This window comes from Phalacrocorax carbo, chromosome 5, assembly GCF_963921805.1.
Source record: "Phalacrocorax carbo chromosome 5, bPhaCar2.1, whole genome shotgun sequence".
Classification (NCBI taxonomy): domain Eukaryota; kingdom Metazoa; phylum Chordata; class Aves; order Suliformes; family Phalacrocoracidae; genus Phalacrocorax; species Phalacrocorax carbo.
The window spans coordinates 37,091,950-37,114,906 of NC_087517.1; the positions used below are offsets into that span (position 1 = coordinate 37,091,950).

The window sequence follows — 22,957 nt, forward strand, 5'->3', positions numbered from 1 at the left end:
ACATGGGAAAAAACGCAAGTGCACAGGCTTGGGATTATACTTCTAATCAAAGCCAAGCTTCCTGTAAATGAAGGAGAGTATTTTCTGTCGCAGAAGAGACCGAGTGATTGATTCCATTGCTTGCATTGAGCTACTGTGCCTGTCGGAATCATGGACAGAGGAATGAAAGCCTAAACCAGACTTTGCTGTGAAAGCACGAAACACCCTTTCAGTGAAGATGCAATTTTTCTTTACTAGCTTTTTTTAGTTCTCAGCATAACTAACAAATAAATAGCAGCTACTAAGATCATATTACAGAATGTAAACAAATGAATTATATGTTTGTATATTTACTCTCCTGTTATATCTAGGTTTTGATTTACACGCTACTAAGATATTCAGTGGTGAAAATTAACAACTAAGAAGTAGGCAGAAGAACTGGGATTCCTTTTAACAAGACACATTCCTTTTAACAAAACAAGAAGTTTTTAATCTGTATTTATAATTGCATGAAATTATTTTGGAATTCTTTGGCATCTAATGAACTGCCTTCCATTATTCAGTAGATAAAACTAATTTCCTTTGTAAGTTGTTAGTCTTGTTAGTTTTTACTCATACAGCTAGTTATTAACACAGCTGAATAAAACTTGTTTTTTGACATGAAAGGATGTAAAGGCACTTTTGGCAGACAGGTACTCACTCTTTTTGCTATTCCTGAGTCTCCAGCCTGCAACATGGATAAAGCATTTCAGAACGTTTTTCCTTTGCAATTATGTCTCCTCCTCATGACATAACACTCATCAGCAAGAAATGGACAGAGTGGTATCATTTGGTAGAAATTGCAAATGTGCGAGCCACAGTACAGTGGTCTTACTTAAAAGGCTCATCAAGGTGTCCAGTATGAAAGCGATAAGCTTCAGCCTCTTAGCGGATCCGGTGCTTTACAGTATCAGTACTATTAATATCTGGAGCAAAGAAAGGATTACCGCTGATTTGTTCATCGATACTACTATTAGTCTCCCAGAAAAGCCTTTATCGACATGAGAGTTTTACTACCTATTTTGCTTCTGTGCCATCCAGACACTTAGTCCTGTAAAGCGGCTTAGGTGCCCAGGACAGACCTTTTAAGGAATAACTCAGTTTCTAACAAGGCAGTAGAAAGCAAGCCTAACTTGACCAAAAAGATGGACTTCATATATTATTTTGTTTTGATCAGTTGATGCCTTTTGTTTCTGTTGTTTAACGTTAATTTTCTTGAAAAAAAAAAAAAACAACAAACAAACATTGAATCTGAAAACTGTGGAAGCACGACTGGGTGAGAAGCACAAGGAACCACTACAGTGATGTTGTAAGCTTGATTTGCCTTAATGCTTCTACTAGCAATTCACCATATCCACAAAATCTCATTCAGTTGTTGCACAAAAGCTGCCCTTGGCCGCAGGCTATAGGGCAATGGTTTTTTGAGGACTATAAGTGTATGACTATGCTGGTGAACAACTCTCAGCATAGAGTTTGAAGTCTTCCAGTCCAAAAGGAAGTGAGTCGTACCAGGACTTGTTTCTGATTTGTGCAGTACTGATAGCTGCATTACTTCAGTATTAGTCAACGTCCTTCCGCCATCCCCTTTTTGTGTCTTATGGAATACTAGTTACTCGCTGAGCCTTTTTTTGTCTTAGGATTTCATTGCATCAAATTCAGGGACAGCTCTGCTTGACTTACAAAAAGATTCACAATTCTTCAGTCTGACAAAATTTGTCATTATAAAATAGTGTGTGTGTGTCTCAGTTTTTGCTTCACAGAGCTCTTCTGCAGATCTAACAAACAAATGTATCCTGAAGTCACTAAGTAACACCCCTAAAGACTGGAATATTTTTAAAAGATATTTTTACTCTAGAGAAAAGGATCTACAGGAAATAATGTAATAAAGGAAAACAGATCAGGAGGAAACCCAACCTCTAAATCTCGACACAATCTCAGAAATGTTTTCATAATATCCGTGCATACATGAGATGTATGAGAGAGACAAAAAGTTAAATATCACCCTATTCCATTAAGGGATGGGGTGGGGGAACACAGCAGCCCAGAGGGGAAAGCCTGGGAAGTCACCACACCTACCTCCAGAAGCAGCATGGAGCACTTGGCTAACCATGGTGAAAGAGCTTTCAGGAGACAGGCAGGGGGCTCATGTCTTCTGGTGGGAAAGGTCTCAGCAGAGCTTTCGAGAAGAGGATGGGGAGAATTTGCTGATCTAGAGAGTGTAATGGAGTTGGCTTTCTGCTTCTAGAGCAGGAAAAGAAAACAGATGACAGGACACATCAAAATCATAGGCTTTCCGTCCTCTCTTATCTCGCATGGCATATCTGTATTGTGTACAGACGGTGTTTCTGTACTTCTGCTTCTCCTACCCTACTGAAATAGCCACACAGAAGCCATGCAGCGTCAGCCCACTAGACGACAAAGCTCGTTACCGCTGTAGTGACAGCTCCTTTACAGGCTGATTCTGTCTTCAGGTTAGACCTGCGCTGCTTCTTATTTCACCCTTCTCTTTTCATCCTGCAGGGCTAGTAAATACGCAGCGGGCACAATTAATACAAGAGTGCTGATATTCTGCTTGAATAAATAATCATCCCTACTATCTCTTCATCACTCCACCTCCACCTTTTCCTTCCTTTCCAGAGAAGGTAAATTGCTCGCTGTACGCCATGCACTTAACTCTACCTTTTTACATTCACAAAAGATCCTCTAGAACGCACTGCTTTTTCCCCAAAGGTGAGGAAGAAATCATTATTTGTCCATTGTCTTATTCTTAGTTGCATCTAAATTTCTTTCCCAACAATCTTTCCCTTCTTTTGCCTGTCATTGTTTTCATACCATTTTAAGCACCATCCTTTCCGCTGAGGCCGTCAGCCATAGCAAAGGGCACATTACCAGAACACACAGGTTTTACTTCGAAAGTGAAAGTGACTATGCCTGGCAGAAATACTTGTGGAACAGTATTCTACTAAGAGCAAAGAGAAACAGAACACTTCCCGGCAACCAGGATCTATAGGCCCAGAAGGCAAGGGTCACTTTCAAGTAGATTTCCATTTATGGAGAATTTCCAGAAGACGAGGCATTTTCTAGTTTTCCAACATTCTTGCCTGCTTCTGGTTATACAGAAATACTGGAGATCACTGCTTCCTGTTACGGAGATATTGCTGTCCCTGTCGCTAGTGCAAATAAGTAACATAGCTTATAATATAGCATTATAGTAGAAGCATGACAGTTTATGTACAACTTTATTCCCTGTTGAGAATCTTTCACTGATTTTTTTTCTATGATTTTTTTCATCATGCATTTTCAAAGTTATCTAATAAAGCTCAGCCTCAGAGAACAGTCATCTTGGCTTTTTAATTTACTACTCCAGAAACATAATGCCACATCTTGCTTTGAAGCATCTGTCCTCTAGTGCTCCTGTATTACAGTAACACGTCTATGTTCTCGCTAAAGGATTTGGAACAAAGCCAAGTTTAAAACTTAGACGGAATTCTCTGGTTAGCAATATGAAAAAAGATTCTTCAGCCTGCTGTATGCTTAGTAATAAGTTCAGATTTTAAACATGTTGAAGAAATATTCAGCAAAATAATCATAGCAGACAGAGCAAGTAGGCCTGAAAGGCAATGAGGTAAATGAGAGCCAAGCTCCTTTCTATCTGGTAGGGAGAGGAATATCATGATGTGTTAATACTTCAGAAATCCTCTAACAAACTAAACCTGTTACTCTGAGTATTCTTTTACACTCAAATACAAAAGCACTACAAGATTGCAGTGGGACAAACTGACATGGAAAAAGATATTCCTCTCCCCCTCTCTCTCTAAAAGTGTGTTGAGTTTGAGCCTCAGCACCCCAGGCCTTGATGAACCAGCTCAGCCATCGGCTCTAGCCTCTTCAGAGCACACGTTACCATCTTACAGAACGCCCCAGAGTTCAAACTTCCTCCCTCTTCCACATCCCCAAACCCCTTTCTCCCAAAACAAAACTCACCCTCACTTTGAAAAAGCCATTATAATTTGATCCTCTACATTCAAGGATATTAAACCAAAATATGTCCTTAAATACAAAATGTTACACCAGCAACATCTTTGCTGGGTTAAAGAATAAATATTTAGAGTCGAAGAATGAAGCTTAAAAAAATGGATCAATACAGTCAGGTCTCTAACCATTTTAACCAGTGGTTTCACTGGGGAGGGGGGGTTCAGTGCAAGTTTGTTTTGTTTTTGAAGTAGTTATTGTTTGTTTTTAAGACATCAGCCTGCTGTTGCCAGGAAGTTGTTCCAACAGACTCCTAGTTGGGTGCTGCTGGTGAAAGAACTTTTTTTGCATTTACCAAAAAGAACCCTGCCAGTTAATGCTGACAAGTTATCAGTGACAGAAACTGCAGGCACTTCTGTGCTTTGAATAAAAAGCACATTTAAAAGCTTTTTCCTTTTTGCTACCTTGGAGGAAGAGTCCTCATTCCACTTCTTCCTGCCTCCCCATACGTACAAAGAATGGGTGATTATTTATGTATAGCAAGTATTCTGTGGACTCTAACTTTCTGTTTCTGTGTGGAAAACATTGCGGGACACAAAATCCAGACTTCTTGTCGAGCCTGTGGTATAAGGCTGACACCTACTAGCTTCTTCCTCAAGGAGAAAGTTCACCTAGGTGAGACAAGAGCAGTTAAACTCCTTTTGATCCTTTATAGCTTATCCCCTCTTATAATTTTGACCCTAGCCTGGCAGACATTTAGAGATAAGATCTCTGCTATATCCTTTCCGACCAACTTCCCTAATCCTTCTTCTCTCCATTTTATAAACAAACCCCTGGAGCATTTAGAGCCGCATAAGGAGAGCACACTGCCGGGCAACACCATGCTCTGCTCCCTGCCTGTGGGGGGAGCCCAAAGGGAGAACGCAGCCAGCTGGCTTACGCGATTACTAAGCTAGTTGATGTGGCTTAGATATGTCAGTTAGAAAAGCCTCCCTCATATAGTGCTTATACTTAGAGAAGACGACAAAAGAAAGTGACAAAGAATGCACATTAAAGGTTTCTTGACTTGAACCTTGCCGCTACCTGATTTTAAGGAGGAATTATGTCGCAGCTATAGAATTTTTAAAGTGGAGGTCAACTCATCTTAATTAGCCTACTGTTCCCAAACCACAACAACTACACTACTTGACAGGTCAGACCTTACTAAGATTGGTAGAAAACGCTGATTGAGAGCTTGCAATGGATTTGTATTACTGCAAAGAGACCAAATGACCATAATGCCTTCGATCCTATCTTTACATGCCCTGTTCAGAGCACAAGACTGACAGCCTCAGTGTCAGAAGGTAAACCAAGGAATAAAACAGGAACGGAGGTGAAACATGAACAGGAAAAAAGGTCTCCTAGGATGGCAAGCCTGTTAATTTATTAGACACCTGAGAAATGTATGGTCTTGGCTGATTTTCTACAACTGCAAAAGGTGCACTACACCCATATTATAGGCCAAGAGGACAGTTTCATTCCAACACAGCCCAGAGGACAACATCCATAGAACAATTTCCCTAATGGCTGACTGTACAAAGAATATCGTTTTGCCTTGTGAACCTTCCATAATAATTTGCCCGCCTCTTCCCTTCAGGAATGCTTCTACCTCTTTCCATGCATTTTATGTACCAATTTAGGTGGGGGTTTTTGTTGTTGATTTTTTTTAATGGAAAGCCATGATGCTGTCTTTTCCGTTTTATCTTGCTTGAAATTTAGGAGTCCATCAAATTTTTTAATTCTGATTGAGTGTGCTTTGGGAACATCTCTAGTTTTAAGCCAGCCTTGACCAAGTTCATGTCCAAACGTATTACACTCTAACAGTTTTCAATCACAAATGTAAAATAAAGAGATCACCTCTGACATCTCTTTCACTAAACACAAATGAAATGCTGCTGTTTTATGATTGAAAGAATTATTTTTGCCATTCATTTCAATAATGTTCTAGAAAGAAGCCTAATGTGGTCACATATTGGGGCTATAACATCATAAATGAATAAAACATCTTGGCCTTATTGCTAATACCACCAACAGCCACTCTCTGTAAAAAGACAGAGCATCTATTGAAACAGAAGAACTGAAAGTGACAGACTAAGCCAAGGTCACTTCTAAGCCTCTAATACGAGCATGAGGGAAAGAGAGACGGGTGATTTGTAGATATCACTGTAAAAGCACTAGATGTGATCATAGCTACAGGAAAAAAGACTATTTGCTTTATTAAAGATTTTGCTGCTAAGGCTCATTCATAGCGAAGAATCAAGCACCTTGACAAAGTTTCTGATTTTATTTAAAAAAAGATTGTTTCTAGCACTGAAATATATAATGAGATTGTGTTTTTCGTAACTGAAATACGTCAGCTCCTTTTTTTATATCCACTTTCTCTACTTGGCATCAAGTCAAAGCAAAAGAAGGCATAGGATATCACTTCCTCTATTTTTCCCTAGAGATCCAATAATACAAGCTAGTAAGAGTCATGTTCAAAACCAGATGTAGCAGAGCCATAGAACTGTTGGGTTTCCAAACAATGCTAAACGTTTATAGGGATTCAAGGGAGAAACAGGGAACATACTTGGAAGAGAAAGCCATCACAGGCTACATGTAGTAGAGGAACTCTTCTAGATGAAAAATAGTTGGAAGCTATGTATGACAAGAACTCCTGAGAAATACATGGGATTGTCCTTTTACCTCTTTCTTCCCCATGTGACTGGTTTTTGGAGGGTGATAAACCATCTCTTGGTCTGATGCAGTACAGCTGCCCTTGTCTTCCCTGCCCCCTTCACAGTTCCTCTGGCCTTCCCGACATCTCATTTGTCCAATTCTCTTCCTATTGTCATTGATGTTATTCAGGGGGTATTTCTCCTGAGATGCTTCAGGTGAATATACATGAGAGAAATCTCATTCTCTCAACTTAGGGCTGCAGTATTTTCCACTGTTAAGGGAAAGATCCGACTTCCTAAGATTTTTAGTTTACTCAGTCTACAGTTTCAGTGAGTTTTTCAAAAGCAGCACATGGAACAAGTATAACAAACACTGTTAGAAAACTTCCTAGTATGTTATTTGCAAGATATGTAAGATCACAAAACATTTTAGCCTGCGTTCCTTATTATATTCAGGTAATTTTTTAAGAAGGGGCATAAATGTTGCAAAATAAGTAGAAATCAGCATTCACAGAGTTCTGAGAGATACTTTTGTGACACTTGTTATTCCACACATCTGACTGAAGAACCATGAAAGAAAATACTCATAAAAATATACTTAATGAGTATGCGTAAGTTCTTTCTGTACAACTTATTTGCTAAATAAACACTATTATGACAATATTGAATTGCCAAGAAAAGTACCACTGCTTCATCCGAAGTTTATAACTAGTAAAACCTCCCCTTGATAACGAGCAGTTGGAGAGCGTTGTCCATTGTGGCAACATTTCTGTTACAAACAACTACGAGATAAGGTAATATTTAAGGTCACTCTTTACATTTCATTTTTCTCCAGTTTTTTTTCTAGGCCTTTATGAACAGCGCTTATTATAAAACAAGAAGTGAGCTCTGAGTAACAAAGCAGCGGCAAGCATAAAATTCAATCACACAGCTCTCAGAAAAAAAATCCTGAGAATTTAACGCTAGCCAGTTTAAGCACTTCAAGCAGTTTTTGTATGTGTCAGAAATGGGATTCTAACGTACACCAATATTTAAAGCCAAGGAATACTCTATTTCCACAACAGCAACCACCAGGAAGGAAAGGCATGAGTTTTTGGCAGCAGTTTTTAAACTGATTTTGTCCACATAAGTGTCCAGTAGCAAAGGTGCTGTGAAGGCAAGGGCGCAACACTAGTGTATTTCCCCAAGAAACGTTGAAGCCCTAGCTACACTACACTTCTCACATAGTACTCATTTAAGATATGAGAAAACCAAGACGATGCAAACAGTGGTGCAGGCTGCAAGGGACAGGAATAAAGTTTATTGCAAAGGTGTTTCTTCCCTGGTTTATGATCCTTTACAGCCTGACCTCGACCCAATAAATGTCTTGGACCAAGCCTTCCCGTTCCTGTAACAGTGAAATACTGTATTTTTGACCCAATGGAACTCGACAGTCACTGAAGTGAAGATATGGCTATTTTAGGGTTCAGATTATATCTCATTTTCCTTAAGTGACTCATTCAATTTACATCAGATTTATTTTGGGAAACTTGCATCAATAGGAACAACTCCGTGGAAAGTCACATTCAGGTGGACTCCATTCTATCACAGTGCTCATTTCCAAAATATTAATAATTCATCCACCCTAAGTAAGGCCTTCTCATTCATTTTTTTAATTTAGCGTTTATTGACGGAAACTCCCTGCCAGCTGCAAATTTAGGCTTCTTTAACTCACAGGATTGAGAACTTTTCACAGGTTATATTCAAGCTTATCTTCAAGCAGAAGGAACAAGTAGCAGCATGTTGCTACTAATCCTTAAAAGTACGCCTGAATGCTACACTAACAAAGACTTCTTTAAGAGTAGTCACCCTGCTTTCAGTTAGGAATCTAGACGGACGAAGCCGAGAGGCTAGAACAAGTCCAGTCAGAAGTGGCAGAATAAGTTGAGAGGAAAGGGTGAAAACCCAAGAAGGGATAGCGAACCATTATTTCCTGACCTCGTGAAGTGATCTGTCAGTAACTACCGCCTATGCAAATAAGTTATTCCTTCAACTAACTTATGGATGTTCAATGTATTTAAATACTATGAAAGGTGACTGTCCTAACATTTAAATGACGCACGCACAGAGGAGTTACGCACCATAACTGAGCCCTTCAGACCCAAAAGAGAGCGCGCTCTCTCTCTGGCCTTCTCGGTGTTTTATTAGCTGAAATTGTATGACTTACGCTGTCGTTCCTCCACCATAAAATGCAAATACACAGCATAGACATGACTGTGGCAGAGATTCAACCTATTTAGATCAGTGAAAGAGATCACCATTATAGAAATCAGTATTATATGCAACATACCAGCCTCTAAGACACAAAATATAGAAAGTCACTGTCATCCTTGATAATGATTAAGTTACTTTTATTCCCATTTAAAATATACAACTTTGAAAAATTATGCATCGTGCATTCAAATATGAATTGCATTCTTAAGTGTCAAGGTATCCTCTTGCTGGCCAGTATAATACAATAATCTGTTGACACTCTAATTACCACCATAGGAGAAAAAATCTCCATAAATAAATATTTATATCTGATATTGCAGCTTTTTCTTAAACACTTACATTTAGAAGTCAATTTCAGTAGGCCTCTTTCTCCCAAACACTGCTTCTTGTTCCTATAGGAGAAAACAAATTCCAAATATCCCAAAAAGGGCAAAAGATATCTAAGTCAGCTATTTTAGAAATAGCATTCAAGACACAGGAGTCAATTTAACAGTGTCAGAAATAACCATTCAAGCTAGTATTACCACCCAAAAGCAATTTGAGAAAGCTCACTAATGATTCCGTGAACCTTAATGGTCTTTAAGTAGCAATTTAAAAGCTTTGGAAAAAAATCCATACAAACGGTATCATTAGTATAGCAATACTGTTGCAGATACTGTTAGGAGTATGGCAAGGAGGCAGAACCTACAGCCCTCTTGTAAAAGCTCCACTACTGAGAAATCTTTATGGCAGGGTTTCAATGAATTTTAAAAATGGCACACGGACTTCATTTAAGCCTGACAGTAAGTGCCCCCTGCAGGGTACACAACGCAGGGTACAGCACCGCTCTGCCTTGAGACAACTTAATAATGCGTAACTTTGTGTTACCTGTAGAACACCAAAGGTATGACAGGCATTTTTTAAGACCGTAACATCCCTGCTCTGCAGAACTTGAACTTTGCTAGTACACAAAACACCGTGGGGAAAGAACAAAGCTCAAAATAGCAATGAGTGATCTATGGCATGTATTATTAAATCAGTTCATGGGTGAAGGTAAGAACAGTAGGAGTGGGGAAGCAAGATCAGCTGCTGATTTTTACACTACATGAAGTATAGAAAGAAGATTTTAATTGCAGGTAGCCCTAATTTAACTGAGGCCAACATCATCGCTTCTGTGTCAGGACTAGAGAGAAAAATGTTTATCACTGTATTAGCAAATGAAGTTATTAACAGTTTGGTACGATATCCTAACTTAAGAGAGAAAAATCAACACAGGTATTTTAAAGTTGATAGTTTTTATTTACAGTTTCTTTTGCAAAAGGCGGTGGGAAAGTTCAAAACATTTTAAACAGAGGGCACTGTATTGTATGATGTATCCGTTCACAATCTTCAGTATCCAGCTGATCAAATAAAGCTAATCACCACTTAAAGAAGCATAATCTGCATCAGCTCCATTAGAGTACACTGCCTAAAAACACTTCAGGCAGCTCCTAAATCAACACAATCGCTAATAGAAATGCAGTTCTGGTGAAGAATGTATACTTTGACTTTTATACTGTACCTGGTATCAAATTGCTCACTTACACTTGCATACTGGCAAAGCAGTTACACTTCCTACTTTTAGTTTAAAGTTATAATCTCATTTTCTGCAAATTCAGCTGTCAGGTAATTCTGAACTACTCTGAATATCTTACTGTCAAGATTGGAGTAGATGAGACTGAAAGAAAATATTCCTGGTATATGACGTGCCCATCAGCATCAGCTGGGTAACCATAAACATCCTGTTTAAGAATTCTATTCAAAAAGAAGAAAAAATGTAGTCAGTTTTCACTTTGTCACATAGATTGAACTCCTCACTTGAGCTTTTTAATTCATTCTTCTAAGTCAAGAGTGTTTAGTTCTTCTTCTAGTTCATCCAAGTCCTCTCCAGTAAAAAGATTTTCGTCAACTGGAACTGCATCAATTACTCCGTTTTCCAACTCCCCATCTTCATCATTATCTTCCTCTAAATCATTTTGCTCACTGCCATTTATATCACCACCAGAAGCTTCACTTAATTTATTATCTGAAAATAAAAATAATTCTTACACATTTCACTGTCACAGGTTACTTAATCACTAATTCACAATCCTACTAAACAGGCTTGGAAGTCTTGACACTATGAAGAAGTTACTTTATTCGAAATTGATGTAGACTTGTTGGTTAAATTGCATGTACCTGATTAATATGCAGATTTGGATCATCAATTATTAAAACAGGTTGAAAAAACAACTCAAATGCTCAACTCCTCAAACTCCTACTTTCAGAACTGCGTCAAACTTAACGAGCTGCTCCTACTCAATATCTGCACTTAAAAGGCTCAGGGTCTTAGAGATCAGGGTATGCATTCCACAAGCACACCAAGATCAAGACTTTGCTCTAAGAAATCACAAACTAATTTAAGCTAGCTAGAAACATGAAGAAAAGCTTGGATTTTTCTTTATATTATTTATTCAATTATTTACTACATCTGGAAAAAAAGGGAAACTGCTAAAACAAACATCTTAAGGACTTACTTGAAGTGGCCATAAACACTACCTTTTATTTAAACTTGCACTTCTTATATCCTTGAGTTCATAGCATTTACTACAAGCTTTTTCTTTCGTTAACTACACATATCATTGATAGTAATTTCACTCCCCTGCCCTTTTTAAGCAAATGCTTCTTTTCAGCAGATCAATAATTCATTTCCATCTACCTTTTGGGAAGCTGATAACAATTCAAACCTGTATTTAGTGATACCGAAATAATGAGCTTACCATCTTTTTCTATTGAACTGTACATGCTGAATCGCTCAGGACTAGCCACAGTAATACCAGTCTCATCTACAGCCTTTGGGACATACAGGTTCAAATCTACATCATTTATGCACACAGGGTCTTCCATCTGAAAAATAAACCAAGATACTCTGCATGAATTACTTTTCCACAGAAATTCTCATTTCTGCAGGATTTCTATGGAATTTTTTTAGTCTTCCTTTTGACACCAAAATTGTGACAAAATACACTCTGTAGCGGTGTTAAATAAAGAACCAAGCTTATTAATTGCACTGGAAGAGCTCTCAAAATTTTCAAACTTGAATGTAACTTGAAATATTATTCAACTTAATACTGTTCTTCACCTCATCATCTTCTCCCGCTCCTTGAATATAACGGGTGTCATCTGCTTCTTCATCATCTGCATCAACCAACTCTGGTCGGAACTCAAATACCTCACGTCCACTTATCTATTCACAGAAAAAGAAGTCTTACTTTATCAGCTGGTAGAATTTATACTGAGAAAAAAAAAGGAAAAAAAGAAAAAAGCAAAGCAATTCCAGGCCAGCTACCATATTACAAAAACTTATTTGTCTTTCTTCTTACATTAAGAATTGGAGTGTAGAACGTACCACCAATGCTTTGCCAGCTTTAAAATCTGCTTTCCTCCTCTCCATATCTTGCTCGGCCTTATCAATTTTTTCTTGTCTTTTTCTTCTCTTCCATGCAATAAAACACTCTAGAGTAATTTTGGTAACATTTGGTCCTAAGGCAGCACGCTGTAAAGTAAAGAGACTGATTAATGCTCAAAATTGTTTCCAAAGGCTAAAATAAATTAGAGATTTAATTACTCTTCTCCAGAAACTAATTGAAAACATTTCTTTCTAATTCGTTCTTCACTCTTCAACTTAAGTTGAAGCACCACCAACTTCAAGTTTGAATCAACTCACAATTTTCCAGTTAGTAAGGCAGGTCAACATGAAAGTTAACATGAAAAGTGGAGGAGGAAAGAAACCAATAATAGCTCAGGTTCTCCTCAAATTAACACTCCAGGCAATCGTGACAGAAATAGGCAGAGCAGCAATGCAACACGTTCAGAAGGCCCCATTCTCTTGGTGTTGCTTCCCCATTAGAGTTACATGAGAACTAAGGAGGCAGTGAGCTGGAGATGTGAAAGGCCCACAAAACTGTTGTAATAGATCAAGTTAAAATAGCAGTAAGAAATAGAAGCCTCCTAAAAAAGAACTAGCAACACCTGCACTAATAAGTCTGCTGCTATAGTTCAATCTATTCACTAGGTAATAGTTTCTAAACGAAAACATGAAACACTATGCATCCTCCACCCTAGCTCATACAGCTATAAAAACATTTTATACTTTTTAAGTATTTGCAACCGCCTCTTCAGTAACAAAAACAAATACCACCAGAAGGTACCTGTCTGACAACTTTACCTCTTTTTCTATTAGATCTTCTAAAGATATTTCATCTTGCTTTTCCTCCTTCTTTTTGTCCTTCTTTAATACAAAACCTGGAGGGAGAGCATGGCGATACATGCAGTTGTCTCCTCCACCTGGACAGACCCAAAACCATCCATATTTGTTGTTTTCAATAGCATCAAGGAAATATTTGCAGACCTGTATAAAACAATGGTTGTTAGCACTGTGTTCTCTTTTCAACCCCATCAATTTACACTACATGGACAGCTACTGCATGTCAGTACCACAGTAATTCAAAGCCAGTTGTGCTTAAAACAGAAGCAGCACGTGAAATGCATTGCCGCTAAGAAAGTAGGCAAAAGAAGTGCAACTAATTATGTAACACTCACATAGTCAGCTTTTACCCCTTAATATAATCCCAATTTAGAAGGACAGGATGACTCGGAAGACTGGGAACTGCATATTACTGTAAATGGAGCTGCACATGTAAAAGCATGCTGATGGTCTTTCTTTTCCTGCTCATCAACACCAGTGTAGTTTTAATCAAAATAAATGGAATCTGCCTCAGACGTTAAACCTTCCAGCTCATGATCCTAAGGTAAAGATGCCATTCTGGAACTCTTAACAAGCAATCACTACTTCACACTTAGCCACATCAGATTTTAACTTTTGCAAATGTAAGCAGTATCAATAGAATACTTAATTATTTGGTATTGAAAACAAGGTGAGAGAGTTCTAAAGAATGAAAAACAGATTAATATATTATACCATTTAGTGCACAAGCCAAAGAATATTCTTGAAGTTAGAGGTCAGGAACTACAAATGACTCAGTAGATTTCAGCTTACAGGAGAAAGTTTCAACTTATATGTCACCCAGTACATAAATGAGCTAGTATATACATGGGAGTCACTAGAATGAGATGACAGGACTAACTAATCACAACACTTGAATCTTCTAAGCAAGTAGGATGCATTAGATATATTACCAATTCCTTCAGCATTTCTCTTTTGAAAGCGCTTCATCTACTGTCCAGTTATATTTCACATGAGAAAAAACCTTAAGATGACTGAAAGAGCTTTGGGGTGGTTTTGGTTTTTTAATTACATTATCAGACATACTATCAGCCCAACTGTATACTTTGAATATTGTTATAATACTCTGTTCAAAACCTTTAGATAGTGATAACTGTATCCAATACCAGTCTGCAGTTAATTCTTTCTACTACAGCTCAATTAAAAAAAAAAAGAAGACATACTATTTGAGTTTTGGGTTTTTTCTTTTCCGCCTCACCATGCTTCTTGTTCACCACTTCTTCAAGCTTCTTCTCATCCCAGTTATCCATTGTATCTAGAAACGGACAACAGATGGTTTCACAAAAGTTCCAAATACTAAATGATGCTGTCAAGTTGCTTTTCTCCCTAATAATAGTTTTAATATGCAATTCCTATATCTTAGTTTATAGAATGGAAAACAAATTCAGGCTTTTAATAAAGTTTTCAAATTCTCCTGCACTCCTTGCAAGACAATTTCCTCAAAGGTCTTAGAAATTTATTTTGACGTGCATAAAGTGTGTTTCAGTTAAAGACAAAAAAATGCATCATTCCACCTGTACACTACTAAGCATGGGCAAGGAAAAAGAGGAAAAGGAACATGAATAAGAGAGAAGGTTGGAGGATAATGTCCAAAAACACAGAACTTGAGGATCGAAAACCAAAAGAAATTATTTTGACTATAAAATCTCTAACCCCTGCTAAGTAAAAGTAAAATCCAGAGTACTTTGCCAACAAATGATTTGGAGAAAGGAGATCACGTCACAGAAAAAAATTCAAATTATCCTGAATTCTAGAACTGTGCACATTTCAGCAAACACTAGTTCTGGAAGGCCGCTATGGTTGCTCTTTACATTTCTGTTGCACTTTTGCACTTCCGTTATATAGAACTTAGAAGAAACAAGCAACTATAAGACAGACCAAACACTGTACAACTTGCTACTTGTATAACATTACACAGCAGAATTAAAAACCCACCATCCATTATAGAAAAAGAATCATGACCTAGTGATAAAGGTCTACAGAATATTGCGAGCAAACTTTTTAAAAGAAGTTTCACTGCTGTTCATGATTTTGAACATAGCAGTATGGGTTGCCTTGGTCATTGACCAGGCTCTTCAGGGTCGTAACCACAACCCAGGAAAATTTAAGCTTAAAAATCCAGTTGCAGAATCAGAATAGCTGAGCAGTCACCTTCTAGAAGCATTATACCTTTTTCAAGGTCTTCATCTCTTGCATCAATGTAGACACTTCGTTTTTCACACTTCCTTTCCAAAGACAAATCATGAGAAAACTTGCACTTGTCTCCTTTAGTGCATTGTCCTTGCTTGAAGAAAGCACAAACTACAGATTTGGGGTCAGCACCTGAGTAAAGAAAGTATTTATATTTTAATATTCTTTTCAAGCAATACACAAAACTGGGGCAAAAGCTGTATATTAGAAGTTCTGACAGCAAAATCTGGGATCATACAGTCTTTAGGATCTGCAGAGAATGAAAACATGTTCTTAAAAATGAAAGATATTTAATGTGAAATTCGTCACAAGTGAATGCTCCATGTCCTGAATATGTCATATTTATCTTGTATAGCATGATGTTTGCATTAAGTATTAAAGCTGGCACTTGACTAAAGAAATATGGACAGCAGTGTACCCAAGCATGTTATTCATTTGTGTAATACATACGAGATATCACTCTGTGCAACTTCTTTCCCATTCAAGAAGCTATTTTTGCCTCTAATACACAGTAAAGCATCTTCAGGATGTCAGCCCTTCCTTAATAAATCAACACCACACTAGAATAAATTATTATGATCTAGCCTGCGCTCATTCAGGCCACTTTCTTTAAGAACAGAAATAAGATGGCTGCTCATAGCCCCCAAATCAAGCAACTTTTTGTTACAGTACGAACTATTCGATCAACCTAACTACAGTTTGAGTAAGTACCATCCCACTAAAGGAACTATTTGACCATTAGGAGGTGAGAAAAGAAACTAAAGCGGGTAGAAACACATTTATGAGACATGACTAAATCAGAAATGCTTTACCTGTAATATTCATTAAGTGCTCACTTAAGATTTTAAGCTCAAGTTTTTCACTTGCTGATTTTCAGTGAGTCATCAGTGACTAGAGTATTTACAGCAACATCTGTTTAAAATCTTAACTACAAATCTAGTTTTTAGACCCTGAGTGGATCCCTACAAGAACTTCAGGTAATGTAGCTCTCCTTGTTGGCAATCTCAATACAAAGGCAAAGCTTTAATTAGGACAGCATTAGTGTTCTGAAATAACTTCAAGTCAAGAGCTGCTTTATTTGGAGAAGGCTGACCACTGCAGATCATAAACAGGAAACTGGCCTTTGTTGCTGCTAAGCACCACAGCAAACAAACATCAGGTTTGCTTTAAGAACATACATGGAAATCACACTCGCTTAGTCAAAAAAATATTACACATCATTTCACTAGTTCCAGAAGATTAATAAAGCAAAAAGTTGAATAACATTTAGTTTATTCCTAAAAGTATGATTTCTTTTCTCCCCCAGACGGCAGCCAATTGTAGTGTTTCCTAGAAGCACCTAATACTCTTAAACTTACATTTCATCACAAAACTAGTTTGTTCAATAACTGAGTTCAAATAAGACCACACTTCTGAAACCAAGTCCTACTGTTAACTGTGGAGTGGGACAGGAGTGATTGCCAAATTTTTACTGTTCTGATTTGAATACAAGTTTTCTGTGAAGACAATAGTTATCATATTATATTCCTTTTAATACCTGGATGTTCACGTTTCCCTGGGTAGATAGGCTGCTTCAACCAAATACCACCACACACACACAAAAAAAAGTCATGCCACTGATCCAGAACCTGAATACAGCAGAGTACCTACAGCTGCCCTGTCAGTATCGAGGTAACTTTTGATACTCTAACGGTCTAATAACCCCAGATGACTTCCTAAAAAGAAGTCAAATCTTAACTGACCATCTACTTGGTACGCTAGATAGAGAAGGAAACAAACATATCTTCTTAATTTAAAATGAACCAGCATTTTTCAAAAGTTATTTTACCTAAAGCAGATATACGAATAAGAGAACATAAATGAAGGGATTTAAATTCCTCATACCTTTGCTAATTTTCTGTGCAGCAACCACAGGCTTGAAGAGTTCATTTAATTCTTGTAATTCTTTTTTCTTATCTTCTTTTTTTAATTTCTTCTCACTTTCTGTTTGAGCAGCCTATAATGACCCCAAATTGGAAGTTATTAATATATAATTACAATGACATTACTCACTTCACATGAACGGTACATTAAAATAGCAAATCATTTTAGATTAGTTTAAAAGGGGGGGAGGGAAAGAACCTGTGATTTCTGAATGTCTCAGAACTCCTGCCCTTGCGTGAATGGCCAGTGCCATCTAGTGGTACTGACTCTTCAAACAGATTTCAAACGCAATTTGTCAGGGATGCGAGGTGCTGGTAGGTACCATTAGATGACACAGTTACCTCTATTCCACCTCTACAGGCTAGGAAATCAAGTGAAAGATATCGAGACTATGGAGAGGAAAAGTTAGTCGCTCTTTTGCGATCCATTAGCAGTGCAACTGTTCAGTGCAGTTACTTCAAAATCTGTGCAAAAAGCTTCTCCATCTTTAGTCCATGTGCTGCTTTGTTCTTTCTCTTCACATATACCAGCAGCATTTCCAGGCAATCTGCCTGTAAAAGTTTGGAACTGCTTTTAGAAGAGTTTTTTGTTTGAATTTTTATCAGTTCATCGATAACCAGTGGTTTATAAGACAAGAACATTCATTTTATAGGTACTACGGGACAAGGTCTGAAAAAACGAGCTCACCTAGGAAAAGAAAAGTTTATGTATAAAAAAAAAACCATCCCCAAACAAACAACCCCAAAACCAAAACCCTGTGTCTCTGCCTTGCCATTTGGATAATCCAGAAAAGGCCTATATCTATAGCAGAGTGGTAGAGACGGATGAAGACAGAGGAAAGAACGTGGGAGAAACATTATTAGATGATTTGATTCTTATCCTTAAGGGAAGCTAATGAGACTAACACCACTATACAAACATGTGGGGTACTTTATTGTAAAATACATTGTAATATTTAAAAAGGAGCTTTGTTCTTAGGGTGAATTTGGCAAGAAAACACCAAAGTGTTTTAAAAGGGAATTGATTAATTTGGGCCACATACAGAACACTCAGTTTTCATACTCAAAGTCCATAAATCCTGTTTTATATAGCACGCAGACCCATACACGTCAACTACAAAAACCAGTACTTTAAGAATGCTTTTGTTTCACCCTAGAGTTCTAAAAACATGAAGATGAAGCTTGTCTTTTTTCCTCTTTCAAAAAACAAAACAAAACCCACCTTGGCAGCATTTCCATTTGTATCTCAGGACACAACAATAATCACTTTAAAGTGTTTTCTTTCTCAGGGACAACCCTAACTGAAAATCATTTTACAGCGTAAGACAGGTACAATCAGGACTAAAAATTAGCTTCTGACATCCATCAGTCAACAGCTAAGAGCATTTGGGAAGCAAATTATTTTAGGTTGGCTAATTTACATACTGGTATTCCATTAAATGCTACAGATTCAGAGATTTCGTATAGAAACTTCAGAAGAACTGTTTGAGTAACACCAATGTTTTTGAAGTGACATCAAGCAGCCCTTTCCACTACAAGAAATGGTTAGATCTAATGACCCAAATATCAACTTTACCTTTGAAGTTGTACCTGACAGTTGTTCGTTCATTCTTATGTTATGCAAGGAATAGAACACAAATCATGACGTCATTAATTCAGCTGATGCAAACGTAATCTTCTGCAGGCTTATTCATAGAACAGGAAGCTGCATAAATACTTAGCAGCTAGCTTCCCTAGCACCACAGGAATGAGACCAGGCTCACTTCTATTATATAATATTTTCATGAAGTTTCTGCTTTCTGACTAAGTGTAATCTAAGCATTGTATCTCAGCCATGTGCCACTTTATTTCATTGTACAAAAGAGCCCAGTAGTAGAGAGTGGCTCAAAATTTAAGTTTCTTTAACCAGTTCACCAAATAGTTGCAGACTTGTCAAACTTGTTTCCATTTCAAATTATAATAAACACTTCCGTAAGTAGAAGTCGCACAAATGGGCTTATAAATTTTTTTAAATCTTCCCCCAATTCCAATTCTAGTATTAGTAACAACTACTCTTATTTTTAATAGTTCACTATTTCTTCAATTAGGTGGGACTTTAGGAGGGGAAAAAAATGAAATAATATATAACCACACTTTGCTAATAGCCAGTTTCTACAATTTACCTTAAACTCAATCATGCCACTATTAGAATACTGTGTAAAGAAACACACCCCCTTCTTGGTTGAGTCTGGGTTTTTCAGCACATAATTCTCAGCTAGGCAAGCTTTGCAAGAGGACTATCTAGTCAAATCTGTGCTAGTCACAATACATTAGACAAGTAACATCTCAACCTTTTTCTACGTCACTATTATGACAATCTATATATATAGTGAAAGATTGTTTCACTATACAGAGGGAAAACATTACAGATTAAATGCTTACCTGGCGTGGATTTTGCTGACCAAATTTAACCTGGTGAGTCACAGCCTTGATAAATTTCTGTTGTTTTGCACCTTTTTTATTCTTTAGACCAAATGTTTTGTCCTAAATTAAGGGATAAATACAGCCAAATTAATTGAAACTGTCCAACAGCTGGAACAAGTTTAAGTTGTTACAAAAAAAACCCCAAAACCAAAAAACCCAAGACTTGCCACTCCTCTCAGGTTTTCAGTTAAACACAGACTACTTCCTCTAGCAACACAAGTAATCCAAGAAACACTACGGACAGTATTTAGATTCCTCATATCATCTTTAAAATTTGCTTTTCAGGAGAACCTACCAAATGCTCTTATTGTGTGAGCTATTGTTTTTATCATCACCAGACCTACCTGTGTCCAAATACTAGCGTGAGCGTACACACACAGTGTTTTCAGGCCCCGCAAAACAGGACAAGATAGTTTTGGTGACTACCCAGGTAACATCTGAGGAAAATATGAGGGCTAAATAGCCATAAATACTGCTTCTTTTTTTCCCCCCCTATATACCTGAAATCACTTATTACTTTTATCTTCAAGCATTCATATAAGTGTTATATATTTGTTATGCAGATTAATATTGCCATATGTAACATATTACTTTTTATATTCAAGTATTTCAAGCTTTTCTTTTTCTAACTGTACTAGTTTGAAGATAAGTCCCTCCCCCATGTCAAGTCCAGACAGGTGTTTGTGCTTCCTAAACTCCGCTGCAAGCAGTTTGTTTACTGGCTGAAACAATTTTTCCTCTACATGTCTAGTTTTACTGTTAGAGACAGGTTTCTATCCCAAACCTACAAAATTTTCTTTCAAAAAAAATAGCTCACTTCCACAAGTACCTAAAGCAGAAATTACTTTTCGTAACTGAAATACCTACATTAAAAACCTATCCATGCCTTTGATATGATACCAACTTTTTTTACTTTCCAGGAACAAGTAACAGATGTTCATCCAGTGATAACACCTCAGTTAAAACATCTTTTTGGAAGATGTACCAATCCAAAAATACATTATAGGAGATGTATAGAATAAACAGTTCCAGATTTCCAGAGTCACGCTGTTTTCATTTACAATGTATCCCCTATCAACAGCAGCTACTCCTCTGTTACTTTACGCTAATTTGAAAAGTCTGTAGTTTCTCAAAATAACTAGCTGGGAAAGAAAATAGATCATTCACACACTTGCATTCTGTGGCAAATGCCACATGGAATAAATAATCTCTATGTATTTCAATTATGTAATAAATTATCGTTAATAATCCATCCAAGTTTTTCCCCTTTCAGCTGCATTTTTTTGTAATAAAAAGCAGAATTTTCCTGTGTAGCTGGATTCAGCAAGAACGTCAGAAATACTGAAGCACCAGAGAATAACTGCTCTAAACTACTGTTTCCACAGAACACAGAAACCATGTTCTGCAGTGCTCAATGTAAAAGAACACTTGCATCGCACACGTATCCTGCCTAAAGAGCTGAGGAGTTACTAACGTTCTTGCCAATAGATGCAGGCAAACATTTAATTTTCCCTAACTGCTCCCTCCTTGTGCTCTCCACATCGCTTTTTTTTTCTCTTGTGTGTAGTGGAAGATTTGCGTTACAATCTTAACTTACACCCCCCCTTCCAGTAGTTTTTTCTAAAATCTGTTTTTTTCCAAAGAATTAAGCATCAGAAGTTTAAACAGAATATGAGGTATTACTGATTAATCTTCAAATGATTTTGCATTCAAGTTCTATGAAAGATTTACTAAACTGTTCTTCCAGGAAATGCCTCCTTGGCCACACAGATCCAACTGTGTCAAAAAAAAAAAACCCAACCCAACCCAAACCACGAACACGGACATAGAACATAGAGATAGAGAAGAGAAAGGGCAAGAAAGACAAAAAGGAAGAGCGCTCTTGTCATATAACGCTCAGTCCAAAGACAGCTCTGGTCAGAAAATGTGTGGGCTGAAGCCCCGACTCCGAGAAGGGGCCACGGGCACAACTTAAAGGTCAGTGATTTGACAGATCGGGGCAAGGCTGGGGCCGGGAGGGGAACCTGCACCCCCCGGAACGGGGCTGCCGTGCCGGGCTGCGGCACCCGCCGGCCCTGCCTGCGCGCACCGCTCCGCGCACACAGCGCTCCCGGCTTCGTGGCCACCTCCTTGGACGCCTCAGCTGAGGAGGCGGCCCGTGGGCCCGCCCGCCGGCCTGCACGCCCGCGGGCTGTGACGGCGGGTTTTCGGGGAGTCCGGCAACCGAGGGGGCGGCAGGGGAGAGCTGCCCACCTCGGAAGGGAAAGGGCAGGAAGCGGCAGGCCCCAGCGAGGGCTAGGGGAGGGCCGCGGCGGGAGAGCGGCCCGCCCGCCCGCCCGCGGCCCTGCTCGCCTCACCTCGATGATCTTCTCCTTCTTCTTCTGGTCCGCCTTCTTGCTGCCCCCCGCCGGCTGCTGCTGCTTCTTGGGGGGCATGGCGGGGCGGGCGGCTCTCGGGAGGGGGCTCTTGGGGACGGGACGCGACGGGGCCGCCGCCGCCGCGGAGGCGCAACGGATCCCCCTGCAAGGCCGGCACCCTCCCGGCAGGCAGCGCGCGGCCGGGCGCTCCGCCTGACGTCACGGAGAGGCGGGGCAACCCGGGCAGGGCGGGGCGGGCCCCGCCCCGCGACGGGCAGCTCCTCCCCGGGCCGGTGCCGCGCGCCGGGTGGGGGCGCGGGGCGGGCGCGGGGCGGGCGCGGGGCGGGCGCGGGGCGGGCGGTCTCCCTTGCTGCCTGTGGCAGCGAGCGGCGCCGAGGCTGGGGCGCGGCCGGTGGCAGTAACCGCCCCTCAGCGGGGTCGTACCTCGCCGGGCGGGGAGGTGGCGGGGCGAGGGGGGACGGCGCCCCCTGAGGGTCTTCCCCGCCGGCTCCCCCTCCAGCACCGGGAGGGCCGCCTCGGGGTAGTCGGGGAGCGGCTCCCCACTGGGAGCTGCGGCCGGTGCCCTCAGGAGCGGTGCCTGGATGGAGACGCGCTCACCGCCGCCGCCGCCGCCGCCCTCAGAGAGTGACCTGCCAACGAGCAGGGCCTTGGACTGGCTGCCACAAAGAGCCAGGACCCAACTAAATGCCGGCAGTCGTCCGAGGCAGCCTACCCTTACCCCTGCCGGTTCCAAGGCTTCAAGGATGCAATCCGGAAAGCAGC

General features: G+C 39.5%; 1 protein-coding gene across 1 annotated transcript; it reads right to left on the bottom strand.

Moving 5' to 3' along the window:
• Positions 1-10,196: 10,196 nt before the first annotated feature.
• Positions 10,197-22,383, bottom strand: ZC3H15 (zinc finger CCCH-type containing 15). The gene is made up of 10 exons (XM_064452044.1): positions 22,175-22,383; positions 19,776-19,877; positions 17,317-17,428; positions 15,412-15,564; positions 14,406-14,497; positions 13,165-13,347; positions 12,346-12,492; positions 12,079-12,183; positions 11,717-11,843; positions 10,197-10,983 (listed from the first exon to the last, which is right to left on the bottom strand). The coding sequence occupies exons 1-10, from the start codon at positions 22,250-22,252 to the stop codon at positions 10,790-10,792; spliced, it is 1,293 nt and encodes a 430-aa protein (XP_064308114.1). The 5' UTR covers positions 22,253-22,383; the 3' UTR covers positions 10,197-10,789.
• Between the last annotated feature and the right edge of the window lie 574 nt (positions 22,384-22,957).